General features: G+C 36.9%; 1 protein-coding gene across 1 annotated transcript in view; it reads left to right on the top strand.

The window, feature by feature from the left end:
• Positions 1-23,334, top strand: part of lrp1ab (low density lipoprotein receptor-related protein 1Ab) — a 110,887-nt gene that overhangs the window by 24,754 nt on the left and 62,799 nt on the right. Inside the window, exons 3-6 of the mRNA XM_026241908.1 lie at positions 8,989-9,126; positions 20,190-20,309; positions 20,397-20,525; positions 20,633-20,887. Coding sequence (XP_026097693.1) covers positions 8,989-9,126; positions 20,190-20,309; positions 20,397-20,525; positions 20,633-20,887 — 642 coding nt within the window. The remainder of the gene's footprint in view (positions 1-8,988; positions 9,127-20,189; positions 20,310-20,396; positions 20,526-20,632; positions 20,888-23,334) is intronic.

The raw sequence follows: 23,334 nt of genomic DNA, 5'->3' as shown, positions 1-23,334 counted from the left end.
TGGGTTGCAGAAACCTGTTTATCAATTCTTCTGTTTTTGAAAGATAGACACACTCATTCAGACCCAAATCTGGTGGCTCTTGCTCAGGGTTCAGTTGAGACTTGTCTTGTTGTGCTACAAAGGGGTGCTCTGTGTTTGAAGGTTGTTCTCATGTCCTACTTCATCTCTCTTCAGGTTAATTTCTAACTAACAAACTGAGTTCCCACCAGTGCCATGCTGCCAGAACAAATAAATCTTGCCCTCCTTTTTCTCTCTTCTTTTTGTTTCCCATTCACTTTCTCTCCGGGTGTAAATCAGAGATTTCAACAAACTTGGCGCCCTGTGTAGGGCTTGTTTATATCTTTAAGTAGGTCAGTATATCATTAGAAAAGCACTGACATAAGAGACAAGAGCACTGAGGAACTCCCTTTCTCCGGTTCTCTCTCCTTCAATGAAGAGAGAAGATTTAGAAGGGTATTGCGACATTATCGATCACAATTTCTAATGCACCTGTTGCAAAAGTCAACTATTGTATCATCTCTAAATGTGAAGGTAATACTTGCATGTGTGTAGAATAGATTTAGAGTGTGTATTAAGGATGGTCATTTTGTCTGCTCAATTACTTGACACTGTTAAAGGGGTCAATATGCAAAAATATTAAGCAGCACAAATGATTTCAACATTGATAATAAGAAGAAATATTTATTGAGCACCAAATCATCATGTTAGAATGATTTCTGAAGGATCATGTAAAACTTTTGTCACATTTGAAAATGTATTCAAATTTCAATTTTAAATTGTAGTAATTTTTCTTTACTTTACTTTTAAGTCTGTTTTGATTGTGTAAATGCAGCATTGGTGAGCATAAGAGACTCCTGAAAAAAACTTTATTATATATATAAAATAAATGGAGTTTTTGACATGTTTGTGATTTAGTTGTTTTAGTTTATTAGTGTGAAATGAAACATTTTAATTAGCAGGTCAGCTCAATTGTTGCATTTTCTTGTTTGATAATTGGCACTTCCATATGTGAGTTCTGGTGCACATCCTTAGTAAATGTAAGCACATTTTACTGAGTCAATCTTAGAATAATATCATAGTGAGTCATGCCGCTTTTTCATTTAGTCTTGTGTCTTAATTGCACGACTGTTCCCAGGTGTCTTACCTAAGCTGCAATTACCCTCCAGAGGTAAAGAGAGACTCTCACAGTCTGGCTGTGTCGGGGCATCACGCTGCGTGCACGTGGAGCTCTTCTGACTCCTCTTTCTCAGGCGGATTTAAATACGCAAAATGAAATATCAAATTCTCTTAGTGACATTTTTCCAGTTTTGTTCTTCTGTCCTCTCCTATTTGCGGCTTCTTTGTTTCTTTGCCTTTAATTTACATTTCAGCTGTCTTCCAAATCCAAACTCTTTGTGAGCCGCCTACCTAGACAGCGTGTTAAGGCATCATAGACGTTTCCCTGAAGCAAGCCGTCCTATCACTGAACAGTAAATTTGTAATGACTCTTAAAAGGATAGTTATTTGTCATATTTACATACATTGTAAAAAATCTGGGAAGTTTACAGTAAAATGGCATCTGTTGTTGCCAGAAATTTACCATATTATGTATTATGACAAATTACTAAAAAAAAATTTTTTTTTTTTTTTTTACCTTTATAATATACTGACTACCACCTTAAAAAACAGGTGGTAAAGATAAACATGAAGCTCATCACAAGTAGCTTTTCCAGGTAAATACTGATATATACAAGGTGCATGGTGAAATATACACAAATATAAAACACCATCGTGGTAACACAGAGGGCTCTAAAATAGCACTATAAACATTAATATATCCACATAAAATGTAACAAAAAAACCCTAATGTACATTACTTATTAGACAAAATTAAGAAGAGACATTGTATTTCAGTTAAAAAAACATCAAATGTGAACTGTCACATACAGAACTCTGGAAATGTCAATTTTACTGTAAATTATACAATGAATTGTTTGTTAGTTTACAAAAAAAGTTCCAAAAACTGCACATTGAAATAGTGAAATTTTGACCGTATAGATTAATGGAACTTACTGTAAACCAAATAAGCTATTTTTACCATAGCATTTTTAAAGTGTTTTTACTGTCAAAATTATGGTAATTGTTGCACAACATTCCTCACGAAATGTTGTAGGATTTTTACTCAGGCACCAAGTAGGACACCCATTACAAGTTCTTTCAGCTAATCTTTTTGCATTCTGCGGGAGGATATGGTTTTCATTAGTAATGTCTGTTTTATTTATTTAATTCAATTTACGATAAGAATGTTGTAGTTTTTCAGTGTGTAGAACAACACAGAATGCTTTTATGGCTGTGGTCAGGGCGGCAAACAGGACAAGATGTACACAAAAATGCTTTAATGGAGGGAAATATTTCATCTGTGTGGGGCAGCTTTAGATCATGGAAGAAGTGTGTGTGTGTGTGTGTGTGTGTGTGTGTGTGTGTGTGTGTGTGTGTTTAATTATTATAAAGATACCAACTGAACCAAATGGATTGGTAAATTCATCAGTCCTGTTCCAGAAAGCTCTGGGGAAGCGAGAGTGCTCAGCGTGGGGCTGCATGCATTTGAGTGTGTATGTAAATGCTGTCTTTTTACATTCAGATGCTGTTTTAGACTCTTTGATTGAATGGGTGAGGAGGAGTGATTATTCAGTGCAGTTTGGACTTGTGTAAGGCTGTTGCCACCCACAGACGCCCCCGAGGAGACTGATATCTGTCCGTGTCATTTACAGCCATTGCTTGGTTTGAGAAAAGACCATCAATACATGTGACCTACAGAAAAAGGTGAATAGATAACTAGTTTTGTCACTGTTTGGGAGATGTAGACTGATAATAGGCAGGGAATTTTATTTTATTTTGTATATTTTTTAATTGTTTTCTCTGAATATTTAATGAGTCACTGAATTTAAATAACAAAAAAAGTTATAAATAAACAAAATAATAAAGCAAGTGTATGTGGACATTTTCTTGAACTTCTGGAAAACAAAGGAGGTATTGTAAAGCACAATAAAAACATAATTATAATTTTTTATTGTTAAACTTTAACATTTATCTTACCTGGGAGTCATAAAACAATTAAGGTTTATTATGAATATTTATGATCTACTCGAATGACTGGATGTTGCATTGAAATTTCACAGAGCAACAGTACTTTTTATTTTAATTACTACTTGGAAATACTGGTCAATGTTTTTAAGAATTTGTAAAAGGACATTTTTTTTTATTTAATGCAATCCCTGCTAATTTAGTGAGGGAAGCTGAAAGAAGAAGGGAACTGAAGTTCATGAATGAAGAAGCAATAGTGCAACTGCAGAATATGTGTAGGAATGAACTATTTGAGGTCGGTTGAGGAATGACCTTTGTAGCTAATGGGTATAATGAGTTTTCTTGACTGCAGAAACCGAGATCAGAGGTTCAGTTCATCGCCTGACCCGATTCATCTGTTATTACGAACAGAGAACAGAAGGTTTGCAAGGACGCTGGGTTAATGGTGTGTCATCTCTGACCCTGGATCAGCTGGTCAAAGACAGCATAAAATTAAGTGTCAAAAAGAGACTCCAGTGTGGCCGTGAAGATAACTCAAGGTCAAGGACAATTTATTTAAAGACCCATTTGCTCTGCTATCAAGCTTTTTGGCGAGCACGCAGATGGGGAAGCGACGGAAGGAAGGAGGAATAAATGATACACATACATCCTTCTTGAATCATTTTTACATGACGTGAAAAATGCTTGTAATATGCACAGGGCAAAGAAGTGTTGGATGTTACCGCTGGGGCCAGTGCAGGCAGACATTATTATGGGCTTGTTCATCAGAGCTGGAATAGCATGATTAAGACTGAGGGACAGAAATAAACCCTTTAAGTGGGGGGAGGAAACGGTGCATCTTATTCACACACACAATTAACAAAAGCACAACAGGAAAGCCAAATGGGAGGTCATTTTGTAACTAGGGGTAAGGATAGGTTTAGACACACACATACAGGCTGCTTGCCTTGTGTTTAGACTCCCTGTGGCTCTGCTCAAGTGCTTAAGTACAGCTCGTCTTGACCGCATGAATCCAGGTTCACTCAAAGTCATCTTCCCCAACCATGACAATGTGGACATCATAATGAGCAAAAATTGTAGGCAAAAAGGTGGAGGTTTACATATTTACACTTACACTTAGTAAAAGTTACACTTTCGGTTAAATATTTATTTTATTTTTAAATAAAAATTATATATGTATTTATTAATTTGTATTTTATTTACTTATTTACTTACCATTTTTATTAAAATAAAAGTCTGTTACCATATTTTTATGTATATTATTTCTTTACGTTTTCTTAAAATATAGTACAATTCAATTTGTTTATTTTTATTATTTAAAAATCTAGAACCTTTAAAATATTTAGCATTAATTTTTTTTTTTTTGAACGTGCATGTTGTAGTATACATTTTTCCTAGTTTTTAACAATAGCATAATTTTTTTTTTTTTTACTTTTACTGTACATTATTTTCAGTTAATTAAGAAAAAACTGTGTGCTTTGCAATAATTCATCAGGAAGTTTTTTTTTAAATGTGAATAAGTAACTAATTGTACTTTTTATACATAAGCACAAATTAAAAACGATACACGTTAACAAAGGAACACATTAACAGCACATGCAGTCATGCAATATGTAATAATACATTTAATCATTTTGTAGACATTTTTTCCCAAAGCGACTTACAGTAACAACACAAGATGATACTTAAATATTTTAAAATGAAATTATAATTTTTTTTCTACATTCCATGATTTAAAACCAAAAATACATGAAATTTAAAGCTCACTTATTTTCAGTCAGATAATGCCACAGAGTTCTGTCATCACATGTACATGTACTTTAGGTTTTGTGAGTGGTCTTTAAAAATGTTAGATGGTTAGATTTGTTATTTGAAGTGTTTGTTTTCTCTAATATATTTCTCCTATATCTGTTTATCTGTGGATGTCCACTCTATTCGCTCTCTATTTCTCCCTCCTCCTTTCCCTTTTTTTTCTTTCCCTCCCCCCCTCCCCGCTCTCTGGTGTGTTTAGTGCATGTGCTTCAGGGTGTCAGTGACAGTGCAGGAAGGAAGCAGTCGTCGCCTGTATGAGAGAGATCCTGTTAGCAAATGGCCAACGACTTCCCAGTTCACTCCAAGATCACAGAGCTCTGCCCCAGTTCACTCACACACACACACACACACACATACTGTGAAAAAGCCGTCTGTCTGCTCCCCCTGTGTGTTTGCCTCCTTCGCAAAACTGCTTTTTGCATGCAAGAATCACTCTTTATTGCTTTCTTTTCCATTTTATGAAACTCTCATGGACACATTTTGGAGTTAGCAGTTGTATTTGAGCAGAATTAGGATTAGTTGGTGAGTTTTGTTCAGACTGGCCTCTTCTCACGCTAGTCACAGAATCTTTTAGGATGGATTTTCAGAAGGGTAGCACTGGCTGAAGAGACGTTTGAACTTGAAGAGCTGGATTTAGGGTTTACTTGAATTGTTACCCTGCCAGCAAACCCTGAGAGGGAATCTCACAGCTTCATTATAAAACAGAGCTGGAGAAAGGGTCATAACAAGCCTGTGGATTTTTTTTCTGAAGTTTTTGAAAGAAGTCTCTTATGCTCACCAAGGCTGCATTTATTTAATCAAAAATACAGTACTATTTCATAAATTTTATTACAATTTATAATAGCTGTTTTATATTTACTGTCACTGGCCTCACTGTTTTAATGGATCCAGTTATCCAGCCGCTAAACACTTCCACAATAAACTCCACGAAGGTGCAATTTATGAAGTTTAATCATGAAAAGTGTGAAACTACAAAAAGAAAAATACACAAACATGAATTTCACAAAAATAGATAAATCATTAAATAAATGAGCATTCACAAACACACAAGGCAAAGAACCAACAACAATACAGTTGAATCAACAGGATGGATTAATACTTTGCAAGCTTGAGTAGAAAAAGATAACAAACATGCTGAATTAAATGCTACATTGCATAGCACAAGAAAAACTCAATGCTCACTTAACAAAATCAAACAGTCACTTACAGATATTGCATTTCAAAAGGCTTTGGTAAACGAGATGAAGATGGATGTCTGCAACCACATGGAGTACCTTGCACAACTAAACCACTGAAGGAATATGGCCTACTTCCTCTTTAAAACAGGAAACCATTGGAAAACCCCAAAATAAGTATCAAAATAAAGGTCCTTGTTGAAACCAAAGTTTAAAGTCCAGCACACTCCCCGCCTGGGGTATGTAAAGACCTCACTTTAATTTTTTTGTACTCCAATACCTTAGGAGGAGTAAAGCAGAACCACTTCTGATATAGGGCGAACAAAGTTTTTCTGCATGCCTTCTCTGATAAATTTCAGCTCCACTTTCCTCACAAGACCATCTTTACTAGGTAGTGTTTTTGCAATGACAGCCATAGGCCACTGATTTCTCTCTGCTTGGCTATCCTTCATCAACACAATGTCTCCTTCCTTGAGACAAGGCTTCTTGTCTTGCCACTTCTGCCTACTCTGTAGAGTGGTAAGATACTCACGACGCCATCTTGTCCAAAATGTTTCTGCAAGGTTTTGAACTCTTTTCCACTCAGCCTTGAAAAGATCATTATCTGTAAATTCGCCAAGAGGTGGAGGGATCGAACAGGTTTTCTGGGTCAACAGAATAGCAGGAGTGAGTATTAAAGGAACTTCAGGATCTGAAGATACTGGCACGAGAGGGCGTGCATTAATGATGGCAGAAACTTCTGCCATAAGGGTTACAAGAACGTCGTGTGTGAGATACAGGGACTTTCTTTCAAGCAACATACAGTCAAGAATACGTCGGGCTATACCCACCATCCTTTCCCAAGCACCTCCCATATGTGACGCATGGGGAGGATTGAATATCCATGTACAAGCATGTTGTTGTAGATACTTCTGAATTTATATTAATGTATTTTTTTCCTGTGATGACGAAGCTGGACTTTCTCCAGTGCCACCGAATCTTTCAGAAATAAATCTAACGTTCTGATTTGGTACTTAAGAAACCTTTCTTATTATTATCAATGCTGAAAGCGATGTACATTTCTGATACTGGTTTCACTCCCCTCAGAACGGATGATAGATGGATGCTGTCATGTGATATGAATCAGAAACATTATAAATATGAAGCTGGAGAAGAGGAAGTACACGATGTTCCTTCCTGATTTTAGAGGAACAGCTGAAATTAAATGGCCTGGTTCGGAAAGATGGGGGCTGTTTGGATCCGGAATTTGTTGGTGTTGCTTCATCGCAGTAATGGAAGTATCCATTGTGATCTTTGGAGTTACATAAGTAAAAAAAATCATTGTACTGTTATGGATAGATATTCCCATGTGCTAGTCTTTATTTCCCCTTGTATGCGTGGGTGGAGAAAAATACCTTCATTCGCACACTTTCCACAAATCCAGTCAAATCCCAATGGATCGCATCCAGACCTGCTCTAATTTATCTCAACAATGAATAGGTTTCATTATGAAAATGTTACAGCACTTGGGTTTACATGAGTTCATGGTTTGCAAATGCTGTTTAATGTTGTCTTTGACAGTATGATCAAAATATTTTCATTCAGCTTTTATGCTGTTGGTTAAGAATAGATTTGGAGCTAAAATGGATGTTCATTTATGGGTCTGTTCCAGAAACTGGTGAGCTGCCCCGGCATAGGTAGTTGCCTTCCATGTCAGAGATTGAACCTCGTAATTGATTTGGAACATTCTACATGCTTCCTACATAGACAGCTCACTAGGTTTTGGAACAGAGCTATAATGTTCCCCTTGGTATAAAATTAAAGCTCTGCTGGGGCCTCCCACAGAATTTTTTTTTTCAGTCTGTTTTTGCCAAACTTTAATGAACCAAATAAGCACGTTGGCCCTTCATTTCCATCCCAGAAGATACTCGTATATCTGCTTTTAAGAGTGCAGAAAACCCTAATGGACTTTCAGAAGCAGTTGCGTGGTGCAATGAGAGCGGCGTTAACCCGGCTAAAACACTGCCTCACTTTTACAGTATATGGGAGGTGAATTCCCCCTCCTTTTTTGTGTTTTTCCAAAATGGGTCAGCAGATGTTATGAGTAGAGGTGGAGGGAAAGAAAGAAAGAGGAGGTGGAAGAAAAATATCCAAGACAAACAGTTTGCTTTGCCGTGTGGGCCACATGGAGGGAGAACGGTTCCGGCCAATAGCGATGCTCTGAATGGTTTACGACAGAGCAAGTTAAAGACTTACCAATAAAAATTTTAAACGAAAGGCAATAGTTCTTTGTTCTAGTCCTCGATTAATTTTAACTTGTGATTGGGTGTTTTATTGATCTATTCTGGAGACTAGGGATTTGTAGTGTCTTCGTTTACTTCTGGTTTGACCTGCATTGACTTTTGCTCTTCTGACTTCTGGAATACGTTACTCAGACTGTAAATATAATGTCCTATGGACATTCAGGACACTGTTGTTATAAAGAAGTAAATCTATAAATAATTGAAATAAAGCTGTAATAATATATAAGATGAAACACTTTAAACTTGAACTTAGCAACCATTTAAAATAAGTCAAAATTAAAGTAAAAAAAGCGAAACATTTATTAAAACTAAAAACTAAACTGAAAATATAAAGATAAGTTTCAAAATACAACAGTATATAAATAATACTAACATAAAACAAATTTGTAAACCTAATGCATCAATTGAAAACAACATTTTATAGCTAGTGAAAACTGTAATAAGGATGCAGTAGAGGTTTAAACCGAATGGTCTGAGTTTAAGAGTCTGTCACTGTAGTGTGCAAATGGTCATGCGTTGCATCGCTCAGGTGATAACTTTGTTACCGTTCTAAAAGAAATAGACATGACTTGTTAAACTAGGAGTTGAATGAAGCTGCGTCTCTTTGTATCTTTGCAATGTGTCAACTTGTGTTTGTTTGCTGTTTACCTTTGCAGGCCATCACACCCAGGTGTCACAGTGCCCTCCCAACGAGTTTGAGTGTCGAGGAACAGATGTGTGCATTCACCTGAGCAAGCTTTGTGACGGCGTCCCAGACTGCACAGATGGACGTGACGAGGGGCCGCACTGTCGAGGTAACATGCGTGCAGAACGCAGTCTGGTCAATCTTACAACTGCTGACAGGCTTAATCTACCTTTAAAGTGCTGTTCTGTCAAATGCATAAATATAGCTGTCATATCTGACACAGATAAATTATATATATATGGCACAGATTAACTTTTGTCAAAAAGTTTCTTGTGTTCCTGTAGCTCAAGTGGTAGAGCATTGCGATATCAAGGTTGGGGTTACGATTCCCCGAGGACACATGAGAAAATTGATAGCCTGAATGCACTGTAAGTCGCTTTGGATAAAAGCGTCTGCTAAATGCATAAAATTATTTAAATTTAATTCATTAATTTAAAATGGTTTTGGCTTCAGGCTGAAACACATTAGAGGACTATAAAAATTGTAAAAAAATAAACAATTTTTTTTAGCATTCATCATGCCGAGATCTGTGTTTGAATCCCCTTTGTCCACAAAGGTTTGGCTCTGGAGCATAGTTGGTGTCATCCTCACATGAGATATCAGGCAATCATCTTGTTTGTCCAAAGTCCTGAGATACGCAGTCTCATCCGGCTGACCTGTATCTCTACAGTACCCATTCAGCCACTTAGCAAGTAATTGAAAGAAATCAGACTGCCAGATAATCTCATTTTAAAAGAAAAGCTTAGACTTTGGGGTCAAATAAATTCTTGTAATGTTAGTCCAGGCCTATCTGCTGCTATCTTTCTATACTGCAGGAATGTTAGAAAGACAGTCTGGGCCTGAGGTTTTAGAGGCAGAATAATAAATAATGTACCTTCCTGACCTGGCGTCTCTCCAGCGCTTTGAGCCTAGACACACACACACACACTTCACTTGTCCCCCGGCTCAAATGCCGACCCTTTGAACCCAGAGGTAAACAGTCACCCACTCTTCCACAAGAACCCCTCGCTTTCAGATGCACAGAACGCACACAAACATATGCTCACATGCCTTTCCTGTTTGATGTTTGCTTGCTTCTGCTTTCACAGAAAGGTTTATAGTTTAACAATCATTGCGCTGTTTCCCCCGAACAGATGTGGAGATTGTGCAAGAAATTCAGCCCCAGTGTTTTCAAAACACACTTTGTCAGTCTATATTTCTAAGTAATTATCAGATTTGTTGACAAGTTGGGCGAGAGGGAGGCAGGCTTGAATTTATTGCCGTGTGGGATACATCTGGCTGCTATGCTAACAATGTAGCGGGTCAGCATCAAGAAATCAGTGATGGGAACTGCCGAGCTCTGATATCAGCCGTGCACATGCTAGTCTAGATCATCTTATCCTGGGCTTTGTAAAATCAACCCCTCACTGAGCTGGGAACCAGTTTGATCGTGTTTTCCCTCCTGGCAGATTTAATTGGCTCCCCACAGTCTTGATTTAATCATTTTGTACTAAAGCCTCTCGGCGATGTTTCAAGGTCTGTCCAGTTCCTCCCGCTATGAGGACACGAGCCAAAAACTGTCAGCCCTCCAAAATAACTTTCTGATGAGGAACTGGAGATTTATAGTTTTAACTTTAAGTCGCATCAAACAATTTATACAAAAATGTCCCTGGTCAGCTCTAATTCCAGATTTCCTACAATTGTTTATTTATGTATTTATTTATTTATTGACTCTTCGAAATGGCTTACTTCACAACAGAGCGAAGGAACATTTTTATCGCAGAGCGTTAACTCAATTTCTGGCAGAGACGATATAGTACTTTAATTGAACTGTTAATAGTGGAAGTAGCTAACTAGGGGTGGGCGATAATGACAAATCTTATATCACGATATGAGAAATTTTATATCTCTAACGATATATATTTTGATTGTTGTTTTTTCTTTTTAATAAAGTTTTTTTATGATATTAAGTTTTAATATCATATAATTTTCATAATCCTTGTCACCAATATCAATATCAAAATAATACAAGATGATGATAATAATAAAAACTCAATATCACTGGAAATACATTAACAGTCAGTGATGAGATAAGAACAATATACTAATTACAAGCAATAGGACAAAAACTACAATAAATAAGCAATACATTGTGTAAGTTATGTCTATCTGTCTGTCTGTCTATCTATTTTAGATGTTTTTAGCTTTATAAGTTTCATTATTCATTGTTCACACTATCAGTTTAAATTATTTGCCACTGAGTAATTTTAATATACACTAATGTTCAAATGTTTGGGGTCAGATTGGAAAAAAAAATTACTTTTATTCAGCAAGTAAGCATAGCATTAAGTAACATTTATATTGTTGCAAAACATGTTGTACTATCTATTGAAGCATCCTGAAAAACAGTATCAGTTTCCTTTAAAGTAATTATATCATATCATTGATGATAATAATAATAATAAATGTTTCTTGAGCTGCAAAATAGCATATGTCATGTGGAACTGAAGACTGGAGTAATGATGCTTAAAACTTTAAAATATATTAAAATAGAAACTAAATTGTAATAATATTTCACAATATTACAGTTTTACTGTATTTTTCATCAAATAAATGCAGCTTTGTTGAATGTAAAAAAAAAAAAAAAACCTTACTAAACCCAAACTTTTATATGAAAGTGTAGTTAGTAGCTGACTATTTTACTATTATTTGAATTTTGACTTGTTTACTTTGAACTGTAGCTACTTTGAGCTACTCATAATTCACTAATAAATCAACCTAAAATGACCCTATTTACTTAAGGCAGGTTCCTTCATGTGCACAATTAATCAGTTTCATGTTTTGTTTGTCTTCATAATCTTTCACCCAAATGTAATAGCTTGCTCAGCCTCTAAGAAATACCATCAAATAAATCATCACTTCCAAACTGACTACTAATCACTATTCTGCTGTCCTATTTTTCATCATTGAATATCCTGTTTTTATTAGAAATATGTCACTGAAATGGTATGTGACTGCAGTTTTGGTGACTTTATCTGCTAATGTGGCCACGGTGCCTATGTTTATCATGCCTTGTATTAGCCGGCGGTTTCTCTGTTTGCTTATGTTTAGCTGACCTATTCACACAGGATGCTCTGCACACATGCAGGCAAATACGCAGCACGTACAAGAATGATTAGCCCTTGAAATAGAACTTTGCACTACTATTGGCAAACTCCACTGTGCCTTTCAACTTTATCTGAGCTCAGCTTTGGCAACAGCATATCATTCTGGGCAATGGCTTATCCATTTGTTTCTATTCTGCTGTAGGGCTTCACAATGTTTTCACTGCACTGATGGATGAGCTTGGCTCAGATCTCTGCGTATTATTGTGACTGAACAGGGAGGGCGATCAGGAGTATTGATTGGACGGTGTACCGCTCAGATAAATAGGTTAATTAATGTCTTTTTTTTTTTTTTTTTTTTTTTGGTTTCAGCAATTTGAGTTCATCTTGAGGACACTTTCATATCAAACACAACAAGAGTTTTGTGTAGTTAGGAGTCAGTGTACCTCAACATTAGTTTGTTTGTGTGTGCATGTTCCAGAACTGCTGCTTGCTGAAAGGTTTGCTCTCATCTTTCCCAATCAATCTTGAACAAACACACAACACATAGGCCAAAGTTGAAGTTCATCAACCTCTTGTCCTGACAAGAACTCTTGCTGTCAGTCCCCCCCCCCATCTCAATTATTACCAAATGCACATTATGCACTCACTCACACGCGCACACATACACACACATGCACAGACCTGCCAACAGACAAACAGCGAGATCTCAGACGTGAGAAATATTACACACAAACATGCTATAAAGTATTATAAAGTGCCATGAAGTGGTACCTATAATGCAAAATTCACTTTTAAATGCTGTTTGACCATAAATATGTTGGTACTGTGTGTACACAACCACCCTACCCTTTTCTTTTAAATCCCCATAAATCATAAGTGTCTCAGAATAAGCCGTTTGCAGAATCTGTCTAATGTGATGTTTTAAATGCATTATTTCAGCACGATAGACCATAATAATTAAAACCAAAAATATGTTTTTGGCAGAGTAAAAGCATAGTCCTGTTCTGTAAAAGGGGGCAGGGAACAGCAGCTCATTTGCATTTAAAGCTACATGCCCAAAAACAGCATGTTTCTGCTTCCACTCAGAATGGGCATTTCTCAAAATGATATAATAAATTATCTGTGGGGTATTTTGAGCTAAAACTTCTCACACACATTCTGAGGTTATATTTCATATTGTAAAAAGGGGCATATTTGGTGCCCTTTAAATGCAACTATACACTATCATTCAAAAGTTTGGGGTCAGTACTAATATTTCAATGAATGCTTTTGTTCAGCATGACCACATTAAATTGATTAAAAGTGACAGTAGAGACATTTTACAATGTTACAAAACATTTCTAATTCAAATAAATGCTTTTTTCTTTTTACTATTCAATTAATCAAATTAATCCTGAAAAAATAATCAAATTGAATATAATTAAAAGTTTAAATAATTTACTTAAAAAGAACCGAATTCATTCTTAATTTATTATTTAGTGTTGTATTGTGTATATAGCTAACACTTTATGTCACCACACAGAAGTCTATTAAAAATGGTGCACACTGGGTTAGGAGAACATGTGAGTAATGAAAAATGAATCACTTTTAACCAGTACATTTAAATGGAGCAGTCTGAATTCATTGAAGTGAATGAAGTGACTTCCCAAAGCTGTTTTGAGAGTTTAGGAATGTGTTTGTTTAGTTTGCTCTGTTATAAGACTGTGTGAGTAGATGTGACAAATACAGTGATGTAGAGTTTTGTAATGCTGTACCGCTACTTGTTGAATAAACTAGCTTTTACTGGAACAGCTGTGCTCAGTGCTGTCACACTACTGAAAAATGCAGTTAAGTTCACAGCATCTCTGCTTCTTGTTAGTTATTCCCCAATACTGGCCTGGTCTCCTACAGTTCAACTAAAATATTATTGGAAATCACAAGTGCCAAAATGGGAAGCGTGACATTTTTAGCCATTTCCTGTTCTCCTCATGAAGCATGCAGGATGTGTGGCCTGATCCTCTGCTTGTGCTTGAGAACGAGAGAGCTGGATGTTCAGTAACACAAGATGTTTCTGAAGAGACATAAGGAACAGATCTGATCCTGAATCTGCTGTTAATAGTAGTGTTATAACAGGTTGAGTGGTTCGCATATGGTGCGGTTGAAGACTGGTTTTAGGTCTGGCTGTTTACTTGAAATGATCCCGAAAAAATTATTTCCGTTGCTCTAATAAACCACAAACACGTGGATACCAATCAAAATACCTGTAAGATATGGCTGTGGGAATTGGAGACTGCATTTGCCAATAGGAGGTTAATTCCTGCGGAGGAATATTCCCAGGATCTCAATGGGTGTGGAAAACCTGGAAGTGTCAGTGATTTTAAAATTGTGCTTTGGAAAAATAAACCAAAAAATTGTGTTCATTCCTATTTTGTGGAATCTCTTGACGAAAGATGATTATCCAGTGATCACAAATGATGGGGTTTCTTTTTGATTTGATACTTTTTAACCCTCTGGAGTCTAAGGGTATTTTGGGGGCCTGGGGAAGTTTTGTCAGTGGCTCTTTTCAGTTTCTAAGCCTCACATTTTCTTAAAGAATATTCAAAGACCCCAAGACTTTTTACAAGACAGTGGGGATTCTGGTGGTTCTTCTTTTTTAGTAGTTTCGTTCAGTTGTTGTTCATGTTTTGGTTGCTGTTACATGACATAGTGGTGTCTGACTATGGGAGAAACATGGGCTAAAGATGTCATCGTTTCAGACAATATACGGATTCGCTGTCCAGACGAAAACACAAGGGCGGCGTTTTCAGATTTCTTCACTCTGGGACCTGGTTTAAAAAAAATATTAGTTTCACTCTCCCAAAATGGAGAGAATCCCACATGTGGGATTTTTATTTCTGTGCCCCTGGGAATACGGTGTCACATATGGGATTTAGAACATTGGATGACGTTGCATAATTGTTACCGTATTTTCCGGACTATAAGTCACACTATTTTTTCATAGTTTAGCTGGTCCTGCGACTTAGTCAGGTGCGACTTATTTATCAAAATTAATTTAACATGAACCGAGAGAAATGAACCAAGAGAAAACATTACCGTCTACAGCCATGAGAGGGCGCTCTATGCTGCTCAGTGCTCCTGTAGTCTACCACTGTAAACATGGAGCGCCCTCTCGTGGCTGTAGACGGTAATATTTTCTCTTGGTTCTTAGTTCTAAATAAATGCGACTTATATATGTTTTTTTTCCTCAACGTATTTTTGGACTGATGCGACTGGCGCTGAGCCAGAGAAAGACGTGCACTGCTCTTGTCGTATTATCGCAACTAATGCAGTGTCCTTAACCACATAAAGCATATTTTAGGTTTCGGACATTTATTTAATACTAATATGTATTTAATACTAGTAAAAAAAATACATTTAGACTTTGAAAAATACACGTCTATGGAAGCAACGATAACAATGGATTCAAATTTAATTTGCAGCTGTTTTATTTATATCAGATACACTTGGCGTAGGTAACTATACAGTTCATTCTATTCTTCACCCAGTTCACCCACCACTTATTACTTTAATTTTTTTGAGAGATCAATGAATTCTCGTGCTGTAAATCTGACTGACAGCACACGAACAAACATGGCGGCACCCATCTCACATAACCGATCATGATCAAGATCATTTAGAAAGGTTTTTAAACCACCAAACACACTCATTTACACAAATGTATAAATTGGAATATCAGATTGTTCATGACATAGTATGCAAGTTTGTGAATATTTTAAATAAAAAAAAGTAAAAACTAAATAAAAGCGATCCATCAGTATAAAATAACAGTGTTATTGTAGACGTGGTGTGTCACATGACAAGCTTGGCGCGATGGAAACAGTAAGGGGAAACGTTCTAAAATAATGGTCGCCTTACAAAAACTCACTCTGGGGGGACCGCTGGAATATTTTAAACTCACCACTGAAAAGGTTAACCAGCAACATTCCTTTAAAGGGGGGTGAAATGCTATTTCATGCATACTGAGTTTTTTACACTGTTAAAGAGTTGGATTCCCATGCTAAACATGGACAAAGTTTCAAACATTAAGTTGTAAGTTTGAAGGAGTATTTCTGTTCAAAAAATACTCCTTCCGGTTTGTCACAAGTTCCGGAAAGTTTTTTTCGAGTATGGCTCTGTGTGACGTTAGATGGAGCGGAATTTCCTTATATGGGTCCTAAGGGCACGTTTGCCGGAAGAGCGCGCGCTCCCGTATAGCAGAGCAGAGAGAGGCTGTGCACAGACAATCACTGATCAGAGCGAGAGCATCGCGAAATGTCACAAAAGGAGTGTGTTTTTGGTTGCCAGGGCAAAACAACCCTGCACAGATTTCCAAAAAAAAACTGCATTAAGGGACCAGTGGATGGAGTTTATTTTTACAGAGCATCAACGGAGTTGTGCAAGTGTTTGTTCCCTGCATTTCTAAAATGCTTGTTTTACAAACAAAGCCCAGTTTGACGACGGTTTTGCGTATCGTTTATTTCTTAAGGATGATGCAATCCCAACGAAAAAGGGTCACGATTGTGTGTTGGAACCACAGGCGGTGAGTAAAACTGCTTAAAATATCTCTGCCTCCTAGTTAGTGCGTCCGCCTCCCATCGGAGACCTGGGTTCGAGCCCTGCTCAGAGCGAGTCGTTGCTGCTGCTGCTCTCATTCAGTTTCAGCCTTCACAGCTGTCACAGCTTCCAAACGCTGTCAACTCAACTGGCGCTCGTGATTCTTTAGCTCCGCCCACACATCACGCCTCCAGGCGCTCGTGTTTTTCCGGGAAAAATCGGTACAGACTATCTTTCTCTTATGAATATAATAAAACTAAATACTTTTTGTAGTTATGAAGGATGCAGTACTACTCTATAGGTACTCAAGATTAACATGATATTGAGTGAAAACGAGCATTTCACCCCCCCTTTAATGATATGGCTCGATTAGGTCAGTGTCACATGTGTTAGTCACACTTTGCATGTCCATAATTATTCAATTTTTTATTCCGTAATACTTTCAGCTACTCAGAAAAGTGTAGTACACACATTTTGCCTAAGTAAATTCTGTCATCATTTACACAACCTTCAAGTTGTTTTAAATGTAATATTTTTTTCAAAAATATATTTTGAAGAATGGTGGATAACCAAACAGTTGCCGAACGTCCATTGACTTCCATAGTATGAAAAAATTACTATGGAATTTAATAGGGACCAGAAACTGTTGGTTACTAACATTCCCTAAAATATCATCTTTTGTATTTAGCTAAATCAATTCATACAGGTTTAGAACAACTTTGGAATTAAAATTTTTGGGTAAATTATCCCATTAAATTAATTCTGCTAAATTTCCCCTCAAAATCCGTGCAGAACATTTTAGAAACACTTTTTAGACCTGACAGTTTTTTGAGTAGCCAGTGCTACGCCCCAAACGCCCTCAGCTCTTGTTTGGAGTCGTTTGTGGATGTGAGGTCAGTATATGAACTGTGTTTGGACGTTATGGGGGAATTGATTCGATACAGGCCGTTGTATTTTGTCTGCACATCTTCCTCGTTAAACATTCCACAAAAGCTCCATTGTACCCCCCAGTGCCACAGGCTTTTGTGCGATGAGGACTCTCGCTGTCCCTGTGCTTTCATTTTTGTGGTTTAGTCTCTGTAGGAGAAAGAAAGGACAGAGAGGAGGAGAGTTTCAATGCATTGTGGGCCGACTTTTCATGAACATTGTGGGCTCTCCAAATCATAACTGAACGAATGCCTTATGGTGGCATTGTTTCATCTAGTTTTCTGTCATTTATGATCATATGACACTGAAGACTGGAGTAAAGATATTCAGTCTCAGATGCATCTCCAGTGTCTGTTTATGATCAGATGTTCTTGTGAAAGAACTTTTAAATTGTTTTTAATTTTGAAGTTTGGATCATGATGCACCTAACAAGACTCGTCGGATCACATTTACACGTGTATCTGTCAGCTTGTGATCAGCTCAACTGAGACAGATGTTCCCGGTATAAAAATCCTGCAGGATTATAAAGGAGTTCCTTAAGTAAATATTACCATTGTGATTTTGTACTTCCCTGAACCATTCCCACATTAACATATCAGACGAAATCGCTGTTTTGAAGGATGTGGCTTTCTCAGACCTGTGTGTATCCGGTGGGCATGTGGAGACTTGTTTTTTGTCTGAGCAAAGCCACAGTCTGAGTTCACACAGAGGTTGGTGGACAGTGATACAGAGTTTGGCAGCACAGCAATACCCACAGTATAAAACCAAGTGCACTCATCTGTGTCCAGTCAAACCTTTTAATCGTACGCTCTGTGTGTATGTGTTTTTGGTTGGTTGAGCAGTGAAGCCCCTGTTGTGCTTTCATATTTTGCCAAGATGTCCTAAAAGCGTCTCTAAAGCACTATTCGGACGGGACTAGTTTTCTAAACTACATTTGAGTTTCGATTCTTACCACCTGACGTCTGTGATTTTCATGTACCAATTCGGACGGGACTAGTATCTCCGTGTTTATTACTGAGGTGGGAGGGTCTGATTTGTGCATCTGGGCGTCACAGAGATCACGCGCTCTGTATGCGTGCATTTAATTCATTCAGAATGATTGCCTTAGTATTATTACACAATAAATACTAAATGGCTAGTATAGCAAAACCATGTTAATGTGTGGTTCGTTTAGTTTAACTTGTTTTTCTTTTCTTTTTTTTTTTATTAAATGTAATTAAAACATTATGTAACTGAGTACATAAATGAACGTGAGTAATCCTACCTAATGCTGATATTACACTAGCCAGTATTAACAGTTTACGCGATCTTGCTCTTGATTTTATTATTTCTATTATTTTTTTATTATTATTTATTTGCCGCTAAGCAAATATATGAAACATGCGCGCGGTAAGAGCATCTACGGTAATTCACGTTGGCCAAAACACACAAGGAAACGCGTTGTGAAATAAAATATCACCGGCAATCACAGACATTCGCATTCGGACGGGATTAGTTTTCTCAGAGGATCACTGAGTTTGCTGAAAAACAGTATGTAATTTGCTCTGGAATTTTCACAGAGGTTGTGTGAGAAAAACACAGACGTGGCAGATTCGGACGGGATTAAAATCACCAAGTACGTCTGTGAAACGCAGATTTCTCTAACGACCCCCTGTAAAACTAGTCCAGTCCGAATAGGGCTTAAGAGCATTAAAGGCTTTTCACTGTACACCGCATTCATAGAAATCACGTAGGACAAGCCTTTTTTTACGAATATCAAGTGTCATGTTTTGCATGAATGTAAGAAAGACACTCATTACAGACTAAGGCTGATCCTAGGTGGTTTTAAGTAGCTGTTCAACCAGCTTGTAGGTTAATTGATTAGGGCTGGGGCCAGGGTGCAGCAGCTAATTTGCATTTAAAGACACAGGCCTAAAAATCTGCATGTTTCTGCTTCCACTCAAAATAGACATTTTCAAAATTATATAACAAATGATCTGTGAAGTATTAGCTGAAACTTCACAGAAAAATTCTGGGGACACCAGAGACTTACATATTGTAAAAAGGGCCATAATATATCTCCTTTAAATATTTTATTCCATGTTTGTAAGTAAATGTTGTTGTTGTTTTTGTTATTTTTGACACATTGTTGCCATAAAGTTTAAATCTCCATGCTTGTTATTCCTGTTTTCATTTAGTATTCATTTAGGCCTATATTATTTACTTTATTTTATTATTTTAAACAGGTTTTATTTAACTAAATTTTTATTTAAAAATATATCATTTGTAATACAATATGATATAATAATATACAATTGTATCAATTGCTGGATTTTTGCTGGATATTATTTAGTAAAACTACTTGTATTTTGAAATAAAAAAAATTGAATTAACACATTATATTATCCATCCTTACTTTCTCCAAACTGCTTATCATATGTAAGGTCGCTGGTTATTTTATTTTATTTTTAAACCAAAAGCTGACAAATGTTGTGAATTTGACTAGTCCTACTTTCCAGTTTTTTTTTTATCTCTTCTGTCCAATATTTAATTTAATTGTAGATGTTTCTCTGCTAACTCTCTGTTCTTTCTGTTTCCTGTGCTATAGAGTATGCTCATAACTGCACCATCATGGGCTGCCAGTACAACTGTTCAGTGACGCTGTCGGGCCCAAAGTGCTACTGCAGGAATGGCTATGAGGTGGGAGAAGATGGAAAGAGATGCAAAGGTGAGCTTTGAATGACATTATGATTTTGTAATTAAGTGATGATTGTAGAAATATTGAATGGGAAACATGAGGCTTTCTCTGTGTCAGACTTTAACGAGTGTGCAGTGTACGGGACTTGCAGTCAGACATGCATAAACACAGATGGCTCCTACACCTGCAGCTGTGTGGAGGGCTACTTGCCTCAACCAGACAACCGGTCCTGCAAGGCTAAGAACGGTAGGAAATGAACATCCTTTCTGCTAACCCCCTTTTTTTGTCTTGCTGGCTATGTGGTCAAATCCTTTTTGTTTTGTAAGCACCATGTTTTCCCTTCTGCGTTTAAGATCCTGTAGATCGGCATCCGTACCTCCTCATTGCCAACTCACAGAACATCCAAGCCACCTCCCTAAGCGGAGCCAATCCCATCTCCATCAACACCAAGCAGACCACCGCTATGGACTTTATCTACGCCCAGGAGACCGTGTGCTGGATCCACATGGGAGACTCCCCTGCAGCCACCCAACTAAAGTGTGCCAAATTCCCTAATGCCAAGAGCTTCACGGAGGAGAAGACCATCAACATCTCCCTCAGCCTGCACCGTCAGTACCACATTCTTACTTGTGTGTTTTACATGAATGTAAGTTGTCTGTTTGGGCAAAAAACATGAACTTACGAATTTATTTGTTAAGGCCTTCATGGTTTACAAGCAATAATTAGATGAGCTTCCTGGTTTTGGTTGAGCCTGTGATTACAGATTTGTGTTGCCAAATTAATAGTTTATCCAGAATCAAAAGTTGTCATTATTAACAAACCCTCATTTGAGGCCCTTATGACTTACACTACCATTTAAAAGTTTTTATTTTCTGTTTTTGAAAGGAAGCCTCTTGCTAACCAAGGTTGCATTTATTCGATCAAAAATACTATGACATTTTAATATTAAAATCTAAATCTAAATAACACTTTTCTATTTAAATATATCTTAAAATGTTAATGCCTAATTTTCAGCAGCCATAATTTCAGTCTTCAGTGTCACATGATCCTTCAGAAATCATTCTAATATGTTGATTTGGTGCTCAAGAAACATTTTTCTTTATTACCAATGTTGAAAACAGTTGTGCTGCTTAAAATCTTTGTGGAGTTTGGGATGAATAGAAATTTCAAAGGAACAGAATTCATTTGTAATCTACATCTTTTGTAACAATGTAAAAGTCTTTACTGTCAGTTTTGATCAATTTAATGCATCCTTGCTAAATAAAAGTATAATTAGTTTTTTTCAGATCAAGTTATTGACCCGTAACTTCAGAAATGGTAGTGTAACTTCTTCAGAAGGAAAACTTTTTTTTTGCTGATTGCTCTTTTCCATGCAGTTACAGTAATTGAAAATGCATTCAAACTGACAAAACAGTTTATTAAAGGGGTCTAGAATTGAGAAATCTAAATTCCCTTGATCTTCTGACAAGTTTCAGAACTTAAAGTGCCCCTATTATGGGTAATGAAAGGTTCATATTTTGGTTTTGGGAGTCCCCAACAACAGGTTTACATGCATGAAAGGTCAAAAAATACTTTCATTGTCTTATAATATGCATTTATTTTTATCTGACTTGCTCAACGACTCCCAAACGATCACTCAACGATTCATTTTTCCAAACCCCACCTTTGTGTGACGCTAATCTGCGGTGCTTGGCCCAATTGGTCTCATTTTCTTTTCATCATGCCTGTAATGCCTGATTGGGATTTGTTTAAAAAAACAACAACTAATTTAAATGATTCAAAGTCGACTCTTTCTTTTGAAAGACAATACCTTTATAAACGGTGCACTTTCAGATTTAAAACTTAAATTCACTAGAGTTGTTACATACAGCATGAAAAGTCATTTTCAAAAATCCATAATAGGGGCACTTTAAAACTTTCTCATTAGTCTAAAAACTGCTTACATCGAAGGCAAGTTGTGGAATGTACTACTGTATGGTGTAATAGTGTGGATAACCGCCTCCACAGAAGAAGATCAGCACATGCTTCTACATCGCTGCCTGTTTAGCCCCGCCCCCAATTTGCATGTGAAGTAGGTAAATGGTGAGAAAGGTAAATGCAGAGTTTACAATCTGCCACGCCTATTCAAAAACAAAGGCAGTTCATGAACCCTTTAAAAAAAAGCTTGAGAGCATCCTGAAGTAATCCATGACTCGAGACCCAGACCCAATCTGATTAAATAATGGATCGTTCAAACCAGTTTTGTTATCTGGATTAAGCAATTTATTGACAAGATCTGACTCAAAAGAATAATTTGTTTGAAAATCAGACATCGTTACTTCTCTCATGAACTGCAGTGTGCTACAAGGAGAATTAAGGTGGATGTCAAGATTTAATGACTAAGACTTAGAATATAGAGCATGAGTCTACTTACTTTTATGGTGCTTTTTTTTTTTTTTACATCTCCAAATCTTTCACTAATTTAGAGTGCCCAAAATATGTTTTAAAAAGGGAACTTTTCCATTCTTTTGATGAAAGAAAGTCACAGGGTTTTGGGGGGAAAAATGTTGATGTGCACTGTTCTCATGACATATTGTTGGCCCAATTTATTACTTTTGATTGGGTTCAGTCTATGATTAGTCTTAATGTTTGTCTGGAAAATAATAATTAGTGTCTGATGACATGCTCATTGCAGTGACGTGTTTGTTCTAGGTTGTGTAACACAATAACTGTGATTTAGGATGTCAAGGATATACTGTTTACTGCCAAAACCATTGCAGCAATTTCAACGACACCTTTCATAACATTTAACATCAACCGTTACATCAACTGTTACATCACCTAGACATTCCTGCCCTCTAGGGAGTTTCTGTAGTATTAGGTCTGTCTTATTTGCCACCTGGTCTGGTTTTGTTCCTACTGTAGCTATGTTAAGGCAAGATTAAACATCCTGCAGGTTTTCTTGTGTAGACTGTGGGAAATATTTTCCTTTGCATGTTGACTGCTAAAAAGGCTTTTCCAAAGTTTTGACACCCTGGCTTGCAGGGCTTAAATGAGTCCAACCACAAAGTGTGTC

The sequence above is a fragment of the Carassius auratus genome, unplaced genomic scaffold, assembly GCF_003368295.1.
Source record: "Carassius auratus strain Wakin unplaced genomic scaffold, ASM336829v1 scaf_tig00000254, whole genome shotgun sequence".
Taxonomy (NCBI): domain Eukaryota; kingdom Metazoa; phylum Chordata; class Actinopteri; order Cypriniformes; family Cyprinidae; genus Carassius; species Carassius auratus.
This window is presented reverse-complemented; position numbering and strand designations above follow the sequence as displayed.